Source organism: Diplotaxodon limnothrissa, linkage group LG15, assembly GCF_057381915.1.
Source record: "Diplotaxodon limnothrissa isolate DT_005_m linkage group LG15, D_limnothrissa_male_GT1.1, whole genome shotgun sequence".
In the NCBI taxonomy this organism is placed as follows: domain Eukaryota; kingdom Metazoa; phylum Chordata; class Actinopteri; order Cichliformes; family Cichlidae; genus Diplotaxodon; species Diplotaxodon limnothrissa.
In genome coordinates this window covers 39,265,331-39,291,100 of record NC_140610.1, presented here as the reverse complement: position 1 = coordinate 39,291,100, position 25,770 = coordinate 39,265,331, and the positions used below count along the sequence as shown (strand labels likewise).

Sequence of the window (25,770 nt, the reverse complement as noted above, 5' to 3'; positions counted from 1 at the left end):
TGATCTGAAAGCTCTCTGTGTTGCAGTACAGTCTGCAACAATTAAGTCTTTTTTTTTTTTTTTTTTTCATCCAGCTTTCCAGGCATTGTGAATTGCAAAAGTGCATTTTAATGTAACTGACTTTTCACTAACAAACATTATAACTTTGCACTATATTTGACATCATTGCAAAGAAGTAAAATGAACCTTTGCATTGTACCCTCCCTGTAGGAGATAAAGATCTATATCAGGTTGAGTTTACCTCAGGGCAGTAAGTGAAATGCCCACGAGACACACCCAGTGTGTGGTATTTTAAAGGAGTTGGCTGTGATTTGTCACAGGAATCTGCTACTGCTTCATCTGCATGAGGGTATGAATGCACAGACAGCTGGGAGGGTCTTGAAGAACAGGCCTTAAATCAAAGCAGCTGCACTTGCATTGGAAGTTGCTACGTGTGAGTTATTTTATTTATTTTCGGAAACAATAAAGGGAATCAACTGCTCCCAACCCAGCTTTTATAGTCACTAAACTAAACTCAGGGAGCACTTGTCAGATAACGGTGCTCCCTGAGTCGCCCTGCTTTTCTGCTTGACCTCAGAGTTACGTGTGAGTGACAGGCCACTGTTGGTACAGAACAGCTGACGAGTCAAGACAGAAACAGAGCTGACGGCCAGTGTGGCAGAGTTCAGTAGGCCAGTGTCATGCTTCAGGAACCGATTCTACACTTTATTTAACCGGCAAAGTCAGTGAACACGAACGCAGCAAAGTGAAATTGAGCAGAAATGGTGGCTTTGTAGCTCCAGGCTGAAGCTATCGGTTGCCACCCAACTGAATAAGCCACCGCAGATTGTGAATTAGACTGACTCATCGGTGCTCATGGTAACAATTATGTGTAACTCGAGCAGAAATTAACACCCAGTGCTTACGAGAATGCTCATATCAGCGTGACATATTTTCACTAGGTTTTCTCTGACTTTTACATGTTTGCTTTGCTGAAGTGTTTTGCTGCCTGTTTTAACATTGCTAAAACCTGAACTGTGATGTTGTTCATTGAGGTTTTTCTAAGTTGAGCCACAGATGCCCCAACAAACCTCTTTTATTTCCTGCTTTCTGTAGCCTCCCATAAGAGAGTGGGCGGGGTCGTGCCGTCACTGCTGGGATTTTGTCGGCTACGGACGCGGGCTCGACCCCATGAAAAGGGTTACATCCCCGTTGGCCGATGAGCCGTTTGCGCTCACCGTGTTACGAGGAAAAATTCATACAACTGCTCGGTCCGCCGTCCACTTTCCAGTATATTTGGCCCACCATCAGGTCACACCCACACAAATGTAGTTTTTGGTGACCATAAATGGGGAGATGGCGCTCCAGAGGTGGGCTCAAAGAAAAATAAGTGGCATTTCAAAACCGGGTTGCAATCCCAAGTTAGGTTTATAGAGTCTGGTTTTGTCCCTAAATTTGTATTTTTTTTTTTTTAAAGTTATTTAAGAAAAAAATGCATTATTAAAATAAAAAATTGCGAGGCATTCATGTTTTCCTGTCACACCAGAGATTATGTCACTGAAGTTAACAGAACACGTAATGTAAACTGTTCTCAGAATGTTATCATTACCAAAGTATCTAAAGTCATAAATGGTGGTTACTGCTCCAAATGGTTCTTGCGTGTTTGATTTGGCAGGTCCTTTTTTCCACATGTGATAAATGGCTGTGACAGCGACCCTCCTTTATTGACAAAAGCACCGGCTGTTAAATCCCTCGTCAAGCATACATCATGAGACCAGGGAACAGCCTCTCAGATGTGACAGTATGGCGACTTTATGTCAGACTGCACAGCCAACAGGAGGCATCTTTTTTTTTTTTTTGGTAATCTTTTTGTAGAGTATTTTCTATTTTCTTTATTGCAGTAGACAGTTGATGGTGCTTTTGTTCAGTGTACCTGAGTGTACAATGGGACATAAGGTGTATCTGCTCCAAAAAGTTGTGAGAAAAACCTAAAGTAATTACATTTTTATTGTATTATAAAATGGATACATCATTCTTTCTTTTCTGCTTGCCTAGGTTTATGTAAAATGTACAAGTTAATAAGGAAAGGTGAAGTGTATGTTTTTTGTTTGTTTTTTTTTTGTTTTTTTTTTCCCGACTGGCAGCAGTCAGTTGGTGTTTCTGTGACCTGATTAAGTTTGTCATTTTTGTTCACTGTTTTGAGTCAGGTAAATAAATCCAGGACAACCTGTTCTTTGACAGCATGGATCATAAATTACCTCTCCTTAAATCTCAGGGCCTGTGATACTCTTTGAGGAGTCACGCAAGCAGTTGCTCGAGCTGGAGGCACTCTATGGCTTTTCACAACAGCTAATGCAGGAACAATGAGTAAACTGTAACTCTGATTGACAGAGAGTCAGAATAAGATCAAGTGTAGTCATGTGCACTTGTGATAAGTGACTTCCAAATTGATGCCTTAAGGCTGCGCAAGAGTCTTTTCGCGTTTTCTAACCAAAGTCCCCAGCAGCTGAAGGTCAAATGGGCAAGAAGCTGTTTTCAGTGCTCTTTAATATTCACCTTCAGCAGCAATGCAAGTGGCAGCAGGTGAAGTAAAGCAGCGGTCCCCAACCTTTTTTGCACCACGGACCGCTTTATGCCCGACAATATTTTCACGGACCGGCCTTTAAGGTTTCGCGGATAAATACAACAAAATAAAACTAGTACCGGTACCAAAAAAAAGAAGATTTATTCATTAATACACGTGAAAAGACCCAGGAAAACCAAGTTAACGATAAAAACGATAACAAAATAATGCTGAAAACCGATAAAACTCCTGAAAACTATACATTTCACACCTGAGCCTCAACTCTCGCGGCCCGGTACCAAACGACTCACGTACCGGTCCGAGGCCCGGGGGTTGGGACCGCTGAAGTCAAGTACAAAAACGTCATTAATTTTTGATTATTCTGCAAATTGCCAAAAGATAAATTGAATTGTGAACTATGTTTCGTAAAGCCGAAAGTGACTTATTCATAGAGAACTCTTTTTTGATACACCAGAACGATTCACTGTTACCTTGGTCATTTACATGACTAATAACGGCTTCAGTTCCTCACATTAACTTTCAGTTTACTTGTCAAATGCAGCTCAGCAACAGCAACATGTATCCATTCTGCATGTGTGACTGTGACTTCAAGCACAAGAAGATTCTTTAAGGTTAAGAGAATGAAGCTGCGAGCAGTCTTCGTTTCTTCTGCAGCAGTGCTGTGATGTTAACAGTGGACTGCATCACCGCTTTGGTTGTTTTTTGATTGTCACACACACAAACTGTGATGTCACCTCTGCCCCGAACCAACACCATACTCCGTATTAGTCAGCGGGCTGCAAAAATTGAGTTGCACAACTGACTGAAAGAAAACTGAACCATTCATGATGGCGACATCGGCAAACCAAAACTAAGAGGAAACAACAAATATAAAACTAGGTAATGATTCGATCCCTCCAACTGGGGCTGGGCAATATAGCCTAAAATCCATAATGCGGTAAAATTTGAAGCATGTGCGGTAACGATATATATCGCAATATATAATTTTTCTTCTGTATAACGTATTTTCCACACTAATACGGCACACTTGAAATCCTTTAATTTTCTCAAAAATTGAGTGAACCTTATAATCCGGTGCGCCTTATGTATGTATCCTGGTTGTGCTTACTGACCTTGAAGCGGTTTTGGATTGTTGGAGCATTACGGCTGCCGTAGTCAGGAGCCTCGCAGAGTAATCTGGGTCCAAAACTTCTCCTTTTGCAGTCTCTGCAATGCTTTTGACCAAAACCGGTGCAGCTTGATGACACCATCATTATGCGCTATCCCGGTATAGTCAAAACCTCTACCGCTGGCCAAATTCATATCGTTTCTACCGTATACCATTTATACGGCCCACCCCTACCTAAACCTGCATGTCTAATAAATAAAATGGCAAATTCTTTTTGTAAAACAATAAAAAAAAACATTTTACACTTTACTGGAGGCACTGTGGCAAATTTAAAAATGGACAGCTTTATATTCTTATCCAATAATTACAATATTTCAGTTTCTTAAGCTCTTAATATGCTCTGCTTCACTGTGAGGCGTCAGTGAAGGGTGTAACGTGGCTGTCACAACATCTAACTAAACCTGAAATGTGAAATTAAATTGAGTTTAATAAAAGGAGGAGAACAATAATTGTTATTTTAGTTTTCGGCATCAGGGAGAAATCCCAGAGAAACAAATAAAATGTTTGACAGAGTGGATTCATATACCAGTATATACACATGTTGCCATTGGTGGTGTTCAGGCTTGGTGCTTCCTCTATTTTGTGATAAAGGCTCCTTTTAAACTGTCACAAACTTAAATTATGACAACCTGTTGCTTTGGTGTCTCATCTCTGAGCTGGATTACCTTCTCCCTGTGGGTGAGGCTCCTGACTACCATATCTACCTCACCTGCGCTTCTTTACTATTGTTCCTTTTTTAGGGGGGAACAGAAGTGCTATGTTCACACACCATCTCTTACCAGTTGCTGACAGTGCGGAGCCTTGTAACTGGTGTACATTTTCTTTCACTTTTACTTGCTCTTCCTCCCACAAAGGCGAGTGCCAAGTAGTCTAAAGTAGACCTGCTTTATTGAGAGAGGACCTAAAGGAGCTTGCTAGCCTTCTGCCCACTTTAAAAGAAAACAAAGTCTGTTTATTTCCTTGAAATGAGATCTAAAACAGAGTGAATGCAAAGGCAAACAAAGTCTCTATAGTCCTGTGCACTGTAATATAGTGTGTGGTATGAAAAACCAACCTTTTGCTCAGGGTAATGCTGAGAGGTGTGTGGTGACACGGTGGTTCCATATTTCCTTATAACTGCTTCCCCCCCCCCCCCCCTTATTTTTCCCCTCTTTCTCTACTTCCTTGATTTTTGAATGACTCCCCTTCACTCATCTTCTCTTCATACCTGGCGGCCCTCTTCTTTCATACAATGACCTCATTTTGCATGCAAAATTTTCCCCATCCCAATAAAACCAGGTATTTTGGCTCTGTCAGAGTTGATGTGACAGCTGCTGTCATGAAGTCTGTTGTTTGGGAGCTCTATAAACTGACAGTGTCTAAATACCGAAGCAGAGATGCAGAAAACTTGGGTTTACTGAGCTGCTGTTGGCTGGGAGTGGCACATATAAATCTATCAAGGGTTCGCATATGAAAACTCAGTGGTAGATCAGGCTCGACAGTCACTAGTACAGTATACAGTAGTGGATGGTTAACCCCACTCTTCTAGTTTTGGAACTGAATTCCTAAGCCACGCCGGATTTTGTTTTTAGGTCCTCCAGGGTGTTGTATATATTTAACCTGCGTAGTTTGTGATTTTGGTCGACCACCCCTGCAGACACTGTAGGAGGAGGCTCCATAGAAAGTTTTATATTGAAGATGCAGACGTGGCATATTAACCAGCACGAACCTTATAATAATTATTTTTCTCCCAATTTGTAGTCTCGTCTGTCCAGGATATTTTAAAAAAAATTTTTTTTTTAGAAATAGTGCTGATTATAGTAAGACAGTTTCTCAGACATGGATTAAAGCAAGTCCTCAACTACAAAAACATTCAATGATCTCCAATGGAAACAAGTTTCAGTCTAAGACTATGCTTAATCCATGTCTGGGGAAATGAGCCACAAAGTTTGGAGTGGACATGTCAAAGCTTTAAGTTGGCTGTTCATACAAATGACATGATTCTTGTTTTCCACCTCAGTACCCTGCAGACTTACCTTTAGCCTCCTTGACTCACTGCTCAAACCCAAAAAGGGAAAGACCATCTCTGAATCGAGGAGGGAACCTAATCTCTCACCATCTTACAATCATGTGATTGCAGCCATTCCCCAACTCTCTGTGAATTGTACTCGTGGTAATCAATGGTCATGGCAATTCGCAAATTAATGATCATGAAACTGATCTCACAGCCCTTTGTTAATCAGTGGTTCTAGTTTCGGTCATTATGAAAATTTACTGTTTTTAAGTTGGAAACTGCAGTCAGCTGAGACTGAAGAAGTCACTCGGATGACTGACAAAATGTTTCTCTCCTCAGTTTTACCTCATTGTGGTTCAAGTTCTTGCTCTACTTCCTCACTATGCACATTTCTGTTTTTTCACTCATGCTTCTACTTTCTTTTTTCCCTTCCTAATTAAAATGCAGGAACCCGTCCACTGCTTTCTACCAGGCTTTCCGGCCTAGCCGATTACGAGGGTCAAAGCCCATCAACGATAGGTATGAGCTCGGGTGTTTTAACTTGTGTGTGGCCTTGACTTGGCTGGCTGGCTTAACCGGACCCTGTACCGCTTTCACCTTGTGCACCCTAAAGGAAAATGTCCATCTTCAGCAGCCTGTAATCTATTTATGGAGTCCTGAAGTAATTAATTGATTTTACTAATTTCAGTGTGAGCATCTGTCACAAATTTCCAGAAACAATTGGAGGATGATTGTTATGTCAGGGGTGGAGGAACACCAGGCCTCAAGGGCCGGTGTCCTGCTGGTTCTAGATGTGTCCTTGATCCAACACAGCTGATTTAAATGGCTTGACTTTCTCCAGAGGCCTGGTAATGAACTAATCATTTTATTCTGGTGTGTTGACCCAGGGTGAGATCTAAAACCTGCAGGACACCGGCCCTCGAGGCCTGGAGTTCCCCACCCCTGATTTATATAGTTTACAAGTGACTACAGCTGTACTTTAAATTTATTGTAGAAAACGATGACCTGTTCTGGATAAGATTTTATTTCCTTTTCTGATAGATGTATCTATGGATCTATTTCCATATATACTTATATTATTTAAACAGCAATTTTTCAGCCAGAATTAAACCAAAGAATAATTGGCTCCTTATGTGTCGTACAGATTTTATCGTTGAGAGGAAAAGACTGAATGTATCGAATGATTACCAGATTATTAAAGAAGTCTAGACTTTTCTCCTTTATTGAAATAAAGAAACATCACTTTGGGACTCATTACTTAAACGGCTGGTCAAACTGGACATTTCAGCAGGTGTGAGTGTGTACAGCACGCAGAAAGCATGGCAGTGGAAGAAGCACTAGAGCTGATCTGGCAGCGTTTCACATCTCTGTGACACTCAGCGTATCTGTGGTCTGCCAGTCACGAGGATCTGGGGCTCAGGTTTCCCTTGTCCCTGCGATGTGTGGAGCTAAGTGCTGAAGAGGTTTAGTACTGAGTATTGCAGATCCAAATGTAATAACATGACCAATGTTTTTGTAAGCCTGTCATTGGTATGATCAGATGAGAAGTTGGTGATTTTTAAAAGTGTTTTTAAGCTTAAGCTTAATTCTCAACCTTTAAAAGCTCATCCTTAAAAAAAAAAGAGTCCATGTCAGAGCTGTGGCATTGTGCTTGTTACTAACATGCCTTGGCTTTCAGCTGATTTATATTAACCCATTATGGATGGGATTATGTGTAAATTTGAGAACTGTTTTTTAGTTTTTAAATTAAAAAAAAAAAAGTATTAAATCCCCTGTTCCAGCTCCAACAAATGTCTCTTCAGGGAGAGCTCGATTTTTCTTGTTACCTTTCATAGACTACAAGATGACAGTAGTCAAAAATTACTTTGACAGGTCTAATAAAAGAAGAGGCGATATCTTTCATTCAAAAACGGCTACACAAAGGTAGCTGTCCAGATTGACTCAAACAAAAAAATTGTAACATTAAATTATTTTAATATCTTAAAAGTTATGTTAGACATTTGTGTATACATTTCTTGCGTGTGGCCAGATCCATTTATTTTATTCTTTTATTAAATGTTTAAGTCCTCTAAATGCTTTTACTTGCATACTACCGGTGATAATTTAATTCATTTATTTTTTTTCTTCATTATTCCCATTGTTCCACCACCAAGACAAGAGCTGAAGCACAGGTATGTGCTCTTTCTCAAAGATTACAGTAAAACTCCCAAGCTGAATTTTATGAAATTGCATAACTATGGATTTGCTTTGAGTTGCTAATGAAATAAATCAATCAACAAATGCTGTAATCATCATATTGTACGTATATATCTGTATGCTTACTTTGCACGAACACTGTCACACACACAGCGATTATTAATATCTATGTTTTTAAAAAACAATCCTTGGATTTCAGGATGTCTATTACGTTCATTTCATCGCCTCCCTGTTAATGTGATGCTAACTTAATCCGTTTCACTCGGGGCTAAATACGGGATGAAGAATTTGAAAAAGTGCCACGAGCCTGGTGTTTGCTAGTATGTATAATGCATTTGACAATCTTGCTTTATTTAGAGTTTAGGCTTCATTTTCTGTGCTTAATGATTTATTTTTTTATAAGCTATTTGTTTCGTTGCATAGGTACCTGTCAATAACGCAGACAAATGAATGGCACTTGTTTTGACTTGGGAATCCGTGGTTTGCATTTACCATAAACAGTTTCTGTTCCCATGTGCTCTCATGGAAGCTGCCAACAGATACCGGCAAACAAACTTTGAAGTTGAGGTGTATTTATCGTTTAAGTCCTTAAACATGCGGTTGACTTGTTATGTCATGAAGTGACGTGCAGAAAATTCTGGGGAGTCTTGGGAAGAAGCAAGAAAATAAATATGACTTAATAATGCCATATATTAACATTTATCCTGTGATATATATGTGACAGAATGAAATAAGAAGTAGAGTTTACAATTATTGAGCTTTAAATGATTCTTGTTTCAAAATGTCATTCTTGGGGATATTGACTAAAATTGCACAGATCATCAAGGGTTGGTGGACTTTTGGAGTAGTTTATCAATGCTTGTGACTTTAAACCTCTGTTGCCAAGTGACAGTAAGTGGTGGAAGGATTAGCAACCAATCAGACATTGTGTGTGATATTATAATAATAATAATAATAATAATAATAATAATAATAATAATAATGGATTGCTTTTCGGGGCCCTCAAAGCGCTTTACAATTCCACTATTCAGTCACTCTCACATTCACACACTGGTGGAGGCAGCTACAGTTGTAGCCACAGCTGCCCTGGGGCAGACTGACAGAAGCGAGGCTGCCATATCGCGCCATCGGCCCTTCTGGCCATCACCAGTATGCGGCAGGTGAAGTGTCTTGCCCAAGGACACAACGACCGAGACTATCCGAGCCGGGGCTCGAACTGGCAACCTTCCGGTTACAAGCCGAACTGCCAACTCTTTGAGCCACGATCGCCCCGTAATACTGCATTAAGCACGAGATCGTCCATATGACCTAAATAAGGGTCCTTGTTTACTTGACAACAGTAGCAGTTGAGCAACAGTGCGTCGTCACAGCTGGCAAAAGACTCTGTGCTTCTGTTTGTTCCTCATCCAGCTTGGCTTTGCCTATGGGCTCTGAGAGTAACAGAGCAGCTTTATTCAGAACTTTTCAACTAACCCCAGGTAAACCTGAAGGAGACGCTTCATTCCACCTCCCTTTGTCCCGAGCCAGCTCTCCTGCAAGGTCGGACTTGTTGGAAATGAAGAGGGGAATTGCACACAAACAGTTTTGAGGGCCCTTTAAAGCATTCCTCAAAATGAGTGGGTTTATGGAAAAATGTAAAACCTCAGTTGAGCACAGTGCCCGCTCATCTTCTCATTTTTAGACAAGTTTCTGATTGGCTTTTGGGATCAAAACGTATTGGTGCCAAATCTTCTGCTGCTCTATCAGCAATGCAGAGCTTGTAGCTTTACAACCCAAATTAGTTTTAAAACCACAGGTTGCTGAAAGCCTTTTTGGACACGTGTGGAAAAATGCTGCATTAGAAATTTTTGCTTGTGACTAAAATAAAACACGCAAATGTTATTTTAATTTTGAAAACACAAAACTCGAAAAACACTCGAAGGCACGCATTATAGCTTTTTCTTTTTTTCTTTTTTTTCTTTTTTTTTTACATCAGGATACAGATTTAAATTTGGACTGTTTGGTAAACTGAACATAATTTTTAATATTCACCCATAAAAACAGTGGCAGTGAGTTTGTACTTCATATTTGTATAATTGTACTAAAAATGTGCATTCATGTGTAACTTTTTTCTCTTTGACATTCAATTCAGTTCAATTTTATTTGTATAGCGCCATATCACAACGTTGCCTCACAGCACTTTATATTTTAATGTAGACCCTACAATAATACATACAAAGAAAAACACCCAACAATCCTATTACCACCCTATGAGCAAGCACTCTGGCGACAGTGGGAAGGAAAAACTCCCTTTTTAACAGGAAGAAACCTCCAGCAGAACCAGGCTCAGGGAGGGGCGGGGCCATTTGCTGCAGTTGGGGTGAGAGAAGAAAGACGGGATAAAGACATGCTGTGGAAGAGAGACAGAGATTAATAACAAGTGATTCAGCAGAGAGGTCTATTAATACATGTCATCTAAGACATTCAGTCTTAGGTTTCCCATGCAGTGATTTAGTTATTTTTTTCAGTTTTCTAACTGCTAATAAGAAGTATAACCACAGGATGCAGAGTTGTTTCTGGACATCATTTCACAAACTCAAAGTCTCACTGGTCTGTAGTTGATCCCCCACAGCTCTGCTTTAGTCTTCCCTTGTAAAAAAACTCTGCACATTTATTTTTTTAACCTAACAAGATTACAACTTGAACTCTGCTTTTGTAAACATAGCAGGAAATCAATCTGTTGTCTGTGTTGAATGGATTTATTATAAGGCTGTGATTAGTTCCACGTAACCCACAGGCAGCAACCCTTTTACAGTCCTCTGTCCACAAAGATCAACTCAATGATTATGGATAATAAAGAATAGACAGATTTATATTTGGTCAGAGAACACCTGATTGGTGGCCTCAGGCCCAGCCAAGGCTCAGCCAGCGGGGACTTATTTAAACCAGATCAGATATGTTAGCACTGTTTATGACTCAGAAACGAGCAGTCATTGTTGGGGAGAGGATTAAAGTTTAACTCTTGAATGCTGAAGTTTCACTTCTGATGTGCTGATTGGACAACACTGTCATGGTAAACTTCTTCATCAACTTAGCTGCAGTTGTCTTCAAAATAGAACTGAGAAATATAACTTTTATAAACTGTCACCATTTATTGCACCTTTGTTATTTAGAAAGGGGAAAAAAAGTGTACTTTACTGTAGGGCTGTATTTCTTGGACTTACTTCAGATTGTAATTGCCGAAAGCCTGGGGGCGGGTCTTATCCTCATCAGATCCATCCCAATACATTTGCAGTGTCTTATCTGTTAAGGAAGTACAGTTATTTTTAAAAAATTTAAAGTTTACCCAACAGCTGTGTGGGAGCCAGGACAGGACTGGACGTGCACAGAGCACTGATCTCATATGGGACACCTTTTTTTTAGATTCATGGAGAATTTGATGGATGGCAGTCATATCCATGAAAGATCTTAAAGCTTGCATAACACACCACTTGTCACAAAGATTGTACTGTTTTAGTGGCAGCATTTTCATTCTGGCTACTTTATCTTTGGAAGCTGCTGACATTTGATCTGTTTTTATCCAGAAAGGGTTTGCTGAGCACACACAGGCCTTTCCAACATCGTGTCTCCTAGAGCTCGAACAGTTAAAGACATTCACACTTAGTTATATATCAGGGTATCTCCTATAGCCACTGACTGACCATTAAATTACCAGCTGAACCACCATGAGGTCAGACTGATATATGATTTACAGTAGACGATGGACATTGGCAGTTATTGGTCAGAAAACACTAAAAATGGCTGTTTTATTTTGTCTGACCAAATCTGCAAAGTCACCAAATTAAAAGCCAGTATCCTGTTTTTTGAGGAGGAGATTAATTTTTGTCTTTGCTGGTGTTAATCATTTATTTAAAGCACAGCGATTTAGTTGGTGTTAAGTAGTCAGATTGTCTTGTGGTTGCTTTTAAAATGCAATGTTTAGAACATTAAACATCAGCGTTTCCCAAAAGTCCCCTTGAAGTGCCACTGATAAAGACACTGACATGTGTATTAGGGGTAATTAGACTGTACTACCTAACGACATTAGTCTGACCCACACCCTTTGCTTCAGAGAGTAAACCCAAATGAGGCTGAGTCATTGATCCTGTGATAAATGCTCCCCTGAATGCAGAGGCCCGTTAACGCTGAGGTGCCGGGATTTTTCCATTAAAGCCTCAGGAACAAAACTATTACGTATGCACATTCCAGCGGGGGTCTTAATCCAGATTGAGACAAACAAGTGGCGAAGCTCAAGTCTCTCAGGCGTTGAAAAAGTGTAATTTGATCTTGCAGCACATTGTGTTTAGGTAATTATGGTCAGAGGACCCTTGAGCTGCATTCTCACTGTTTGCATATGGGTTTTGATGGATTTCTGTAGGAGCTGTCGAGGTCGAGTACAGTCGCCATTAACAAAAAAAAAAATGTAACCAGCAGGGTTGCTGGTTACATTTTTTTTCTTTCTTTTTTTTTTTTTTTCTGCTGGTCCGTTTGCTTCTTACCGCCTGCCCCTTCTCCTGCAGCAACACAAAACGTCAGCTTCACTAGCAGTAGTTAGTTGTAGATGGGGAACAGATTGCAGATGTTGCTTTGGTGAGCTTGTCCCCTAAACCAGCAGCTTTTGTCTAGTTGAATTGTGGCCTACATGTACGCGACTGGTCTCTTGATATGTTTTCATGCTTGTTGGTAGGTATGGACATCACGTCTAAGACTGTGCTATGAAAAAAAAAAAAGGCCTTCTGTGGACTGCTTAAATTAACAGTGATGGACGAAGTTCATCTGCCGTCTGAAGAATTCAGATTTTATCCTCGCTTTATAAGCCCCGAGGGACTTGACTGCTTCTCATGCTCCCCGGTCATCCGGTTTTGTTTACCAAGATGTCTGCTGGAGCTGTCCATGTGGTGGAAGGACGGGCCGGTTCCCTTCCAGTCACATCGCGTATGTTAGACGAGGAGCTGCTTGTGCAGCAGTGTAGCGATATTGCGCAACAGATGAGGTTGCAGTGGGGCAACTCCTCCGGCCTGTTTACGAGGAAGCTCGGTGGCAGCAGACACGCCCACTTGTGACTTGGATTTAGTGCTGGAGAAATAAAACTTCCCCGTGGTCTCTCTTATTTTATTTAGACTCCATTGTGTCAATATGGACCACCCCTTATATAGACATGCTCCCAACAATACAGCATCCAAATATGTGCCACGTTCACAGACTCGTATTAACATACTTGTCGCATCCTGCAATTGTCACAGTTGTTTGAAGCTTTGCTGCCCATGGAGGACAGAAGTAGTTTGTCGAGATTGCTGTCTTTGGGGGATTATTTTAGTTCAGTATGCAAATATATGTGCTTGCAGGAAACATAAACTGCAGTAAACCACAAGAATTCCCTGTGGGATGTGTAACCTGTTTCTCCCCTTTTTAATATTCCAGTTTCAGGTTATTTTCATGAAAAGCATTGAGGCTGTGTTGACTCACACGTTTCACACACATTAGAAGGTAAATTGTGCCCTTCCTGATAACTGATTTCAATATAGAACATTTTGACTAACGAGTTTCTAATTGCGGTTTTGCTAGTGAATAAAAAGTTTTATTTGTGTGGCAGGAAATAATCTGAAACTGTTTCTTCAGCTTCACATGTGAGGATTTGATTGATTTATTAGGCTGATGTGATCAGAAACTGAAAATCTAAATATAACATATTTCTAAAAAAATCTGTTCATGTCGGCAGACATTGCATTGACTGAAATCCAAGTTTCCTCTTCTTTTTGTTTTTCTGTTTTTAGTACTTGTTTCTGTGGAAAAACTGGATATGATCTGATTGATTTAAGCAGATGGGTAAACATGAGGGGCTCACAGGTCTGCTGCCGAGAACGCCCTGTTGCAAAAATACTGGTTTCTTTGTTTTCAGAGTGAGTGATCGTTTAGTTGAGCAGAGTGTTGTGGAGCCTGCTTGGTTGTTTGCTGGGTCACGCAGCACTTTTGACCCCTTTCAGACAGATAAAAAGAGAATTGGTCCCCTGTAGCTCCGATGGAGCAAAAACATTCTTTGTTTTTTATTTTAAAATTAATTTTACAGCTGCGTCATGATTAAACGTAAACTTCAAGCTGATTTGTGCCATAATAATGAAGTCATAGCTAAACTGCTGTCTTCCTGAAGCTGCTGAACTTTTGAATCGCAGCTAATCGGGGGCATCTGCTGACGCCAACTGGCGCAGCGGCAGAACTACACCCTCCTGTCTTTTCAAACAAGCGGCCGGCTGCAGCCAGCGTTTGCATCGGTACAAGAGCCACAGTGAGTTGTCAGCGAGCACACTCATCTGTTGTTGCAGCCCCCACCCTCCAGCTATTGTTTTGAAATATGATCGTTGAGGGGGGTTATTACTGTAAGACAAAGGTTTCATTTATTCAGCTGCCTTCCCCCACAGAGAGTGTTTATGTGCTTTGGGACGGGGACGAGTGCCGGTGCATTTGTGACCCTAATGGAGAACACATTGGCGTTCTGGTGCTGTAAAACAGTGTGTGATGATTTAGGGAGTTTGTTTGGCTCCTGCACGTGTCTGCTGTGATGTACACGGATCCAGGTGGAGGATGGGTACACCGTGCAGTGTAAGAGGAGATGGGCTCGGTGTCAAAAGGGAGGCACGCGTGGTAGAAACTCTGCAGCCAGCCCTGGTGGCTGTGACACAGATGTCTGGGTTTGAATGCATTGGCCTCGGGGCCGGAGGTGGCCAGAACTGGAATGTGCTGCCTATGGTCCCGGAGACTTTGTTTGGGGGTGGTGGGGGGTGGTGAGTACATTTGTACTCTGCTGCAGTCTGCGGGGAAGGCCCGTGTTGAGGTTAACACAGCCAGTGGTCCTTATATAAACCACCACATGTCTTCTTCCTTGAATAAAATATACAGTTTGCTTTGTTTTCCTTGAACATGGAATGACCACAACATGTTTCTTCCTTTCTAGCTTTTTCTTTAACTCTTCAAGTACAGATTGCAAAGCCAAACTTTTCTCTTTTTTTTTTTTTTTTTTTGTATTTTTAATTCAACCTGCATGCCTCTTGTCTTTTGCTGTTGATAACAACACATTCCAGCCAAAGCTCGTGGACATATCTCTTTCACTGTCCCAGATGTGGAAGTGCTCAGTTCAAAGGGTGGAATGTGTTCTGTTGCTGCTGCCGTCATCTATCGACTTTAAAATCACATATCTGAATGAGATTTGTGCTGGAATGCAACTCATTTACCTCACCGTCATTACACATCTCTGACGTCCGTCCATCCCTTTGCTTCCGCTTGTCCAATTCAGGATTACGGGCAGTGGAGACGCTTGAGCCTCTCCCAGCAATCAAACGAGCCGGAATGTGGGGGTACACCCTGGCTGCCATTCTTATCGCAGACTAATCTCAGACGTTTAGTTAAACCATTTTAGGTGCTTGGTAAACCACTGAGTGAGTGGAAAAATAAGCGGGCAGTTTGAAGTCATCTCATGTTTTAATCTTGGTGTTTTTACTGGAAATGACAGAGGAGGAAGGGACTGCTTTGCTAATATAATTAGCCGAAAAGGACATGAATTTATTCCTGTGATGTTTTAATGCAGTCTTAATGTGATCAATAAAACCACCAAATTCTTTTTAAAACAACTGTTGTTTACCGCTCCTTGTTGTGTTTTATGCACAATTTATATGCCAAACTCCGCAAAGTTTGACTCAAAATTTCAAGGAAAGACAGAATAAACGTGGAGAAACAGGCCTGCAGAAGCCTTGTAATGGTGCAGATGGAGTTTAAGGCACTAACTCAAGATATAGGGTACATACAGAGCTGTGCCTCTCCTTGAATTAAAGCTGAGCCTTTAAATATGTTCCCGTGTGCCTCTGGAGTGGCTGTTCCGCACGTACGTTTCGGCTCTGAATAATGTAACTTGTGAAAGAAGCTTCTCGGAGTAAATGAATGGTGAGGGGAGGGAGGAGGCGGCGAAGGCTGAACTCCGCCTCACCATGTGACCAAGCAGTGGTTTTAAGAAACCGTGAGCCTCCACTCAAACAGGACAGTTGTTTGTTTTTGTTACTCAGTAAGAAACGTGTAGCCGCGAGAAAACTTCAGGAACCATGCGCTGCAAAATGAGCTACAGCCTGCCCTGCTCGCCGGGAACATCCCCGCCACATTCAGGGCGTTTGGTGGCCTACAGAGCGCGATGCGTCAGGTAAACACCTTTAAAAGCTGTTTCTGTGTCCGCGCGTGTGGGCTTATTTTACGCGTGCATATGGAGACCGCGTTTGGAGTTTTTACGGCATCTTTGCGTTACTAACTGAAAACATTTACATACCTGCATCCTTTTTTATAAACTCTTATTTACGAACTGCAGACATTTGGCTCCTTGTCAATGTTTTTACACGTGCTTTGAGTGTTGCTCGGTGGCCATTTGCGCTCGTTTTGTCCCCGGCATAGTTTGAGGTGTTTTGCCAGCAGCTGTTCCGAGTGTTGACCACTCTCTTCCCGAACATATGGCATCAGTTTGATCTGTGTTTATACCACGTGTCCCCCCACGAGATGTCCACGGAGCCGTACACTACGTGCGCTCTAGCACGCGGAGTGTAAATGATGGATAGACTGGTACCAGGCTGATGTTAGCGCAATGTGCGATTTCCACGTTCTTTTTTTAATTTTAATTTTTATCTAATTACGTTTAAAAAAGATGTAAACATAACGTAACAAATGTTTTTTTTTCTTAACTTAAGCTCCTTACAACCCCCAACCTCGGTACACAATAATTGCGTCTGTATTTAATTCAAAGGAAACTGTTTCACATCTACTTTTATCACATTCTTATAACGTTAACCAATTTTTAACATCGTGGACGCTCTTAAAAACAATAATTAGAGGCAGTCTGCACATTGTGTTCCGTCTGCTGCTCCAGTTCCCAGTCAGAGCGCCGTCCAGCGGCTCCAGAACACATCGATTGCCTTTGTTTTCGCTCCACAGCGGAGCAGGGCGGTGATCGTTCGAAAACAAAGGCGCTTTTTGTGGAGGAGGTTAAAGGGCAAACGGTGAAAAGTCGGCGTCGTTTGGTTTCATGAGGATTTGTAGCACGGACTCGTAAGTTAATCGTCGTGTTTTAATTAAACGCTTAATCGTCGCTTTCTGGTGAAGAAATGGTGAGATGTAAACTACAGGGTTGAGCTCCTCTGAGGCCACGTCAAGATGTTTTTATAACGATGTAAGAGGCAGAGAGGAGCTAAGTGGGTGCTTGGTATTTTATGCAGATACAATTTAGAAAAGAGAGCGTGCACTGATGATGTAATCTGATTACCGAACACGTTTTGCAAGACTGACCAGACTCCCTGTCTGCCATGCATAGATGCAGTCTGACCTGGATATATGTGCAGATAGTTGAATTTTGATTTAGCTGTTATAACAAGTGGAACTTTGTCTTGGTTTCTGTGGGTTGCTGCTATGCTCTGATTCACTGGTGGCACATTTGAAAGTAGAGTCTGACAGCTGTTTATACTGAACAGATAGTGTGAGCGATGAAAGCCAACTTCACTTAATGCAGGCGTGTAGAGCAAAGGCTTCAAGTCCGGGTTATAAAGCTGTTGCTGAAACAGAGTTTGGTGTGTATAACAAGACATGTCTTCACCTTCCACCTCAATCTTTCCCGTGCTTCTGGTCTCTGAAAACGGCATCACGTTTGTAGCGTGCCGTCTTGCATTTTTGCGTTTCCAAACATGGGCCCTCTGCCAGTTTGTGTTAAACACAATGGAATATTCACTAAAAATAGTACGCGTTTTATTTTTGTTTTGTTTTTTCCTGGTCTAATCTCATTCTCTAGAAGCTAATCTGCATGAGTGAAAACGCTCGAGGGTTTGCTTTGATTCACCTGAGCGATGCAAGTGAAAACTCAAGTTGTGGGAGAGCCAATTTTGGCACTTAGTGAATGTGAAATGTCCGATGGGCATAAGCAAGATTGATATCTAAACTTCCTCCTCTTCCGTCCACAGTGCCTCGGGAGCCAGCGTCGTTGCCATCGATAACAAGATTGAGCAGGCAATGGTGAGTTTTTCCGCATATTTAAGTCATATCAGAATGAATCCTGTGATATGGATTCCTTGCCAGTCTGTACAATTACACATTTCACAATAACTTTTACCTTGCTGATGTTAAGATAAGTGCTTGAAAGAGGATGAACGTGAAACGTCTTGTAGAAGGAAAGAGGAAAAATTAGCCTCAAATCTGCCCAAACATTTGGTTTCTGTGCTGCTGGTCCCTTTTGATTGACCGGGGATTTGTTAAAAAGCAACTGCAGCAGTGACGCCTCGGTACAAAGACCACATTTATTTTTCTGTGCTAATTTTAGTTTGTCCTCCCTGTCAGGATCTGGTTAAGAGTCACCTGATGTATGCTGTTCGTGAGGAGGTGGAGGTGCTGAAGGAGCACATCAAGGAGCTGTACGAGAGAAACTCTATGCTGGAGCGCGAGAACGCCGTGCTGAAGTCACTGGCCAACTCGGAGCAGCTCAGCCATCTGACCAATCAGCTCACCCATGGCAGCAGATCGCCGCCGCTGCAGCAGCAACACCCGCTCGTCACAAACAGCACCCCCTCTCTGGTTCACCACGAGGGAAGCCAGAGCGTCCCTCATCAGCCCGACATCACCTCAGCGTGATTCCCTCTTTATAAACTGTCAGAAACACACGTCCCATGGACAGGAGTCTGTTGGCAAAGGCAACAACTAACTACTACCGTCCCCTTAACCCCAAACAGCAAATGGACTCGGCTCTGTGTTCAAAGTGCTCCACTTGAGGACAAATCAACAAAGCAACATCTGTGTTTGTCACTAAGAGCTGTGTCAGCGTGTGCTGATGTCATCAGGCCTTCACATTGTTTAAGACATTTACCATCCTGTGCAAAGTCTTATTCGGGCCTTATGTTTGGCTGCAACAGAGCTGAAAAAGGAGAAGATGGGGGGGGCAAATGGGTGGGGGGTGAGGGGGAGCAGGGCAGCCAGTGTGCATTTAAAAAAAAACAAAAAAACAAAAAAAAAAAACAGCAACTGCATGTTGATGTTGTGTAGGGGATGGCGGGGGTCAGAGGGCACAGAGAGCTGGATTTGTGGGGCAACAAATGGGGGGAAGACAGCAGCGTGTACCTGCGAGGGACCAGAGGGGTGACGTGGATCCTTGGAAACATCCAGCAGGGGCTGACCTCCCAGTGTCTGCACCCAACGTCATTGCAGGGCTGGAAGAGGCCAAGAGTGCAGAGAGGGTGATGGAGAGGTGGTTTGGAGGATACGTCCTTCCTGAGCGCAAGAGGACGCCGCCGGCAGGCGGCTCAGCTCGAGCGGATCGAGCCGACAGCCTCGGCTTGTTATATGCTGCATCGAAAAATCTTGTGTTGTTCTCAGAGCCACCATACGTTTGACATGAATCATAATAAATTTTCATTAGTTCAGTTTTAGTATTTGCGTTTATTTATTTCAGGGCTGCTATTTTCATAATGTAAATGAACAATGTCATGGAGATGCTTATTAAAAAACAAAAAAGAAACTTCTTTTTTTTCTTTTTGGTATTTTAGAATCTGTCTGGTATTAAATGTGATAGATTCTTGCAACTCGTAGTTCTCAACAGGTAGGCAATAAGTTTCCAAAAAAGAAACTTTTTTTTGGCCTCTTCATGAAATAGTGCTAACACTAAAGCTGCGCTTACATTAGATGAAATCCAGGTTGAATGTATATTTTGTAAAGTGTAAAGTATTAAGAGCATGGGCAGTTTGTACGGGAGAACACCTGTTGTTTAAGATAAATATATGTGATGGGATGTTTTGATAAAGAAAACTGTTGATTAACTTTTTCTAGACTTTCTTTGTCAAAACGGAAATGAATTTGCTGGGTTTGGCTTTGGGGTGATGAAAAGCTGTGAAAATTGTTTGACCTACTTTATAACCAAAGACACAAAGCTGTGTAAGTCTTTCTTTTCCTTTTTTATTTTAAACCGCGCACTTATATATTTTTTTTTCTACTCTTTCCTTCCTTGTGCTTCTTTGTCGCCATTTTGCATATTCTGCGTGATCTGTTATCAAACCACTTCGGTACCTCATGGTTTTTATCCAGAACTCTTGTTTTTCTGTTGAATGAAAATCTGAAAGTTTCCGAGAGAGAAAATTGATAGGAGGTTGGAGTAAGTAGCTGATGGTGTGAGTTAGAAGAAGAAGAATGGAAGGAAAAGTCTTGTGCATGAGGCGAGAAAAGGAGCAGTCTTTGTTTTCATCTAAATGCTGTTAAATTTCATATGCATAGAGAAGGGTTTGTTACATTGCAGATTTTGATGAATGCACCATTTAATTGTAATGAATAACAGTTTGCTTACAGTGGAAAAAACAAAAACTAAACAGCAATACTCAAAACAAAACAATCCAAACTATTAAACATTTCTCACTTTCAAGCTGGAACTCAGTCAGCTGCGTATGAGCATATTATGGGATGTCCTGTCTGCAATTGCATCTTTTGTGCCTCCTCTGCCGACGCTTGCTGTCAGCAGGCCATCGGCATCTCTCTCTGTGGCTTAGAACCAAATTGCTTGGTAATTGTACAATCAGTCATCTTTCTTTTCTTTTTTGGCAAATGGGCTTCTCTTTTTTTCTGTTCTTTCATTTGAAGGAGATACCGTGTACATGCCAAATGTACTGTATGAAAGTGATCACTGAGCCTTGGAGAAAATATCTTAACGATGCCCTTGTAATGTGCTGTTCAGACAATTCTAGTTTTCAGTCAATGACAACAACAAAAAAAAGATAATAAATTACTGTTTTATTATGAGAATGTCTTCATGTGTCTTTATTCTTCCTTTCGCAACACACGGGGGATATGTAAAGTGTCATCCTGCCAGCATTACCAAGATTTATTTTCTTGTAAGCAGCAAAATTACAAAATAAAATTTGTCACATCCTGTGATTTCACCTTTAAATCATATACTTACTGTTTTTTTTTTTTTTTTTTCTTTTGCCTAAATCTGGCTTTTTGTCTCCCAGAGTGTCAAACAGGCAAATAAACAATACTGTAAAATAAAAAAGTTGCTGTAGGTTACAGGGGTCCTGCATGGGAACAAATACAGAAGTGAAGTCGATGATGGCAGAAAAACGGGGTCAACCTGAGAGTTGGCTCATTAACGTTTAGTAATTGTGTGTGAGGTGGTTTTGTCTGAAGAGGCACAGAAAACATTCGTGACTTCAATTTTCCTGTGAAATGAATATAACAAACATGAGAAACTACATTCACTGGCCACTTCATTAGGTACACCTGTTCACAATAAACTTTATATGGGTGAAAAGTAACACAAAAAGAAAAAGGGATCTGGAGAATCAGATATACACACAAAGCACTACTACTGACAAGTACTTGCATGCTAACCTGGCACCACGCTGCAGTTATATAACACCACGCACACTGGAATGCCACATCCCTTCATCCCCCCGAGGTTTGCCTCCTAGGAGACTTATCAACAATACAATTACAAACCTCTACTGCTAGAATTCTCTGCACTACTATTGCCAAGGTCTTGTGTATGTATAAAACCTGTCATTACTGGATTATCTATATCTATGTGTTAGTAATGAATTAATAATACTGTATTATAATGATACTGATTAATTGAATACCTTATTTACTCTCCACCCTGTTCACAGTAGCTGGAGCTTGAGTTCAAGGACTTGGTCAACTTGAAGAGTGGGCTGCTTTGGAGGGGCTCCAGCTCACTTTCATCATCATTCCTGTGAGCAACACAGAATTCAGTTTAATATTATCGACAGCCTGCTTATGGGCTCATCTGGGTCTTCGGGACTGTTAAAGAGGGTCAGGTCTAGGGTCGACTCAGCTCTGTAGCAGCGAACTTGTCTCCAAATTGACGTGTCCCATTGAAAGACAGTAAGACAGAGGAGAATTTTCACTCCATGAATCATAAAACAGAATTGCTGTTGACCTGGGTAACCTCTTCCAGCAAAGCTACCCTCTGTGTATAGTCTGTGAGTCGGCTCTCCATCATTCCAGTGCTGCTGACTTGGGGACTGTTAGTTATTCCATATATTCTTCACCAATATCTTTCTTAATTTTACTATTCTTTTTCTTCCTAATTCAATATTGTTATTACAAATATTATTATTTTATCTTCCCCTCCCTTTTCCCCAGACTGATATGAGGAGCCTCACGCTCACCACTTAGCATCGCTGCCAAATTCGTCAGCAGTGTCTTATCATGTTGGTGTCTAATCATGAGGACATGGTTGAGAGGACTTGCTTTAGCTCTAACTGAGCAACAGAATGAGGAAGAAAGGTGATTTAAATGACTTTGGATGTGGCATGGTTGCTGGGAACTGACAGGTTAGTTTGAATGCATCAGAAACTAATCTGGGTTTTCCCACACAACCAGAATTAAAAAAACAAACAGACTGAAAATAAGTAAGCAGCAGCTCTCTGGGTAAGAATGACTTGTTACCTGAGGTCAGGGGAAAATGACCAGACTGCTTCAAGCTGATAGGAAGGCAGCGGCAACTGAGATAACCACTTGTAGGAACAAAGGTATGCAGAGGAGCAGCTTAGAACACACACATCTTTGAAGCAGATGAGCCACAGCAGCAGAAGACCACACCGGGTGGCCTTCCAGTCAGCTTTGAACAGGAAAGCCAGACTACAGTTTGCATGGACTCCTCCAATGGTGGATTGAAAATAGTTGGCAAGTGACAAGTCATGATTTCTGCAGCAACATTTGGATGGTATGGCCAGAATTTGGCATCAGCCACAATGAAAGCATGGATCCATCCCACCTTATACCACTAGCTCAGGCTGGTGTAATGGATATGTGCTTGACATATTTTGCTTCCACCACCTTTGAATCTAACCCACGAAGAATTAAGTCCATCTCGAAGGAAAAAGGGAGTCTAGCAAGACTTAACTAGCAAAGTGACTGATGAATGATTGTAATTAAAATAATTCACAATGAAAACAAAGCTCTGACCAAAAATAGCTGTTTACATGTGTAACGAAGCATGCAGCCCACTATGACCTCATTATATCACCGTAACAATCATCTGTCCTCTTCCAAAATTCCTCACAGACTGATAGAGCTCTGAGGAAAAACATATCTCATTCTGAGTAATTCGTTTTTCCAAGGAGGAAGTAACTCTGCCTGCTTGCCTCAACGTCTCCTGAAGGAGGACGGAAACTGACACCAGCTCATATGAAGGCATCACTCATCGCCTGCCTGACATCTCAGGCATAAATTTGAACAAAGGTAGTTATTTTCAAACCAACACAGCTACAACACCTGAAACTGAAAGGTCTTTATTCAGCTTATTCGGAATACCGTGCTTTTCTTTTCCAAGTATCCCTCTGGCCTGAGTCTCTCAGTTAGCTGAGTTTGTGGTCACATGTAAACCAATTTAACTCTAAGTTGTTTTTCTGGGACACTCTTATGTAATAAATCCTTTTCATTTATTAAAACGGACCCTCGGCTGTCATAACCTCTTCGGTACTGGCTCAATTTGATTTTTGGCAACGACCGAACAGGCAATAAACCGAATGCCCTTCCCCATCAGCAAAATATGTGATTTATGACTTCTCTGGAAATATATGCTACATGCAAATATCTGTCGGTGTGATTATGTGAGGATAAATTAAGGAAACTGCTCTGTACGAAACTGAATAAGCATGAAATCATGTTTGCACTTCAGTTAACATTTACTTATAAAAAGTGGGAAATTTTCTAAACCCATGTGAGCTTCTTCACAGCCACCTTTTGCCTCTTTGAACTGCAAAACATCAGTCGACACATACAGCTAATGCTGTTTGCACTGGGCTGTAAGAGTCTTTCTTAAGCTTCCCTTTCTTTCAAACCTCTTTCTCTTGAAAACTGTGAATGCTTTCAACATTTATACCTAAAATCTGGAATAACATGTATCAGGAGTTGGCCTTGTCTGAGTCAAACAGCAGGTTGATCAGCCCTTACTTGCACTTTTCTGCAGAAAACAGCAACTTCCTTGGAACGCCGTTCTCTGTGTTTACAGGTGGCGTCATGTGGATCCAGTTTCCTTGTCAGAGCTTTACAGAGTTGCATCTAATCTCATCAAGGTTAATTCAAGTCAGATTAAAAAGAGAATGAAGATTTCGCCCTGTTTTATTTACCCCTTAACTTTTAGACAGCTTTATTTGAAGTTTTTGGTTTTTATGTCATTGCATTCATAATTTTTTCATTGCTCTGCCAGGAATAATGAAAGATGATCTGCATTTTGCACAAAATGGCAAAATTCATACTTTAGTTTTCTCAGTTTTTCTTCTATCTGCTGAAATTTAAAGGGCATGTATTTGTGGCTACGCTACAACACAAAGGATGCAAACTGCACGTTGCTACAAAACTAAAGAACTGGATGGACCAGGTTTTTGTGTCAGCGTGACAGGTCTTCCCAACCACATACTTTCCACACATTATAACATGCGGTCATGCGGCAGCATGTTCACCCCGTATTTGCTCAAAACTGGGAGTGTTTCAAACGTCACTGTGAGCAAATACAGTTCAGCAAATGCAACACTATGAATGAAGGAAGAACGCTAAAATCAACATTTCCGCTCCTTGATTTGACTTCGATCTTGTCACCTGACATGTTCTGACTCATGAACATGTCAGGTGACAGGTAAAATGTGTGTCAAAGGTCAAGATGGGTCATATTAAATATGTTGAGCGCAACTTAATGGTTTATTAAACCCTGTTGGAAAGCTGCTGGTACAAAGTTACATCACTCCATTCTCCTGCTTCACTAAATTTCAAATGGAAATATTGAATTTAAAAATTTAAAAACATTCTATGATCATATAAATCAGATTAGCTCTGATGAGCCAAGCAGGACACCTTATTCTTTAAAGAACATTTGATTACACAAAAATATCACATGAAAGCATTTACCCCGTCTAATACCAAAATTAAACTGTTATTTCGAGTTGGTTAAAGTAAATCCAATAAATATGTTGACAGTGGTACTTTTTTCTGGAGGTACATTCTACTTTGAAACTGAACATTGTTGATATTTCCAGAGAGTACGGAAATAAGGTCGGACGTCTCTGTTACGGTCAAAGTGTTCCTTACGTCTGACTCAGCTAAGAATGTCTAACGTTGTATAACACAGACACGCACTGTCAAATAGCACAGAGGAAGGAAGTCTTATTTAATCACAGGGGTGATTTGTACATGGCGAGGGACTGTCCACGTTATACATGTCCATGTGCGTTATGCAAGGGCAATTACTCACCATTCAGTCATTTGTAACCACGCCTGGCAGTTACTGAGGATGAAAGTTTGCTGTTACAGGGAAACACTGTACTCCGCTGACTCTCCACTGCCATCAGGCGTCACAGCAGAGTCCTACGGCCTCGTGCAGACACACAGTGTAAGACTGTGGCGCCATCATGTGGGGAGGGCAGAAAAGTAGCTTCGCCGGCCACTTTATTAGGTACACCTGCACAACCGCTCATCGACACTCATATTTAACTCCGTTAACAGCTGGCTGTAACCAAGGTCTGTGCCATTTCTGAAGGGAAAATGGGGGGTTCAAGCCGGTAGTACCCAATAAAGTGGTCTGAAAGTGAAAAAATGTCATTTCTGCACTATAATCCTTTCGACTGACTCTTCTGGTTGCTATTTATTCTTTCTATTCTATTCTTGTCTCGTTGTGAACACATTTTTAACTAAAGTAAAAAGATCTTTCTACGGGACAGAATTGAAACCGGAAGAGATTCTTCTATTCTTATTATTGTGCATACTGGTCAAGTGGGACCACTGCCACAGGGATAAGTAATAATAATAATTAATATTATTTGT

The 25,770-nt window shown here is 41.3% G+C and overlaps 1 protein-coding gene across 3 annotated transcripts in view; it reads left to right on the top strand.

Annotated features, from left to right (window-relative positions):
- Nucleotides 1-18,865, top strand: part of tsc22d2 (TSC22 domain family 2) — a 31,002-nt gene extending 12,137 nt beyond the window's left edge. The window contains exons 2-5 of one of the 3 annotated variants that reach the window (XM_085373594.1): nt 6,172-6,243; nt 7,878-7,895; nt 17,916-17,967; nt 18,289-18,865. In XM_085373594.1, coding sequence (XP_085229720.1) covers nt 6,172-6,243; nt 7,878-7,895; nt 17,916-17,967; nt 18,289-18,579 — 433 coding nt within the window. In that variant the 3' untranslated portion in view covers nt 18,580-18,865. The remainder of the gene's footprint in view (nt 1-6,171; nt 6,244-7,877; nt 7,896-17,915; nt 17,968-18,288) is intronic. The other 2 variants (XM_085373595.1, XM_085373596.1) reach the window with 2 other exon arrangements.
- Nucleotides 18,866-25,770: the final 6,905 nt, after the last annotated feature.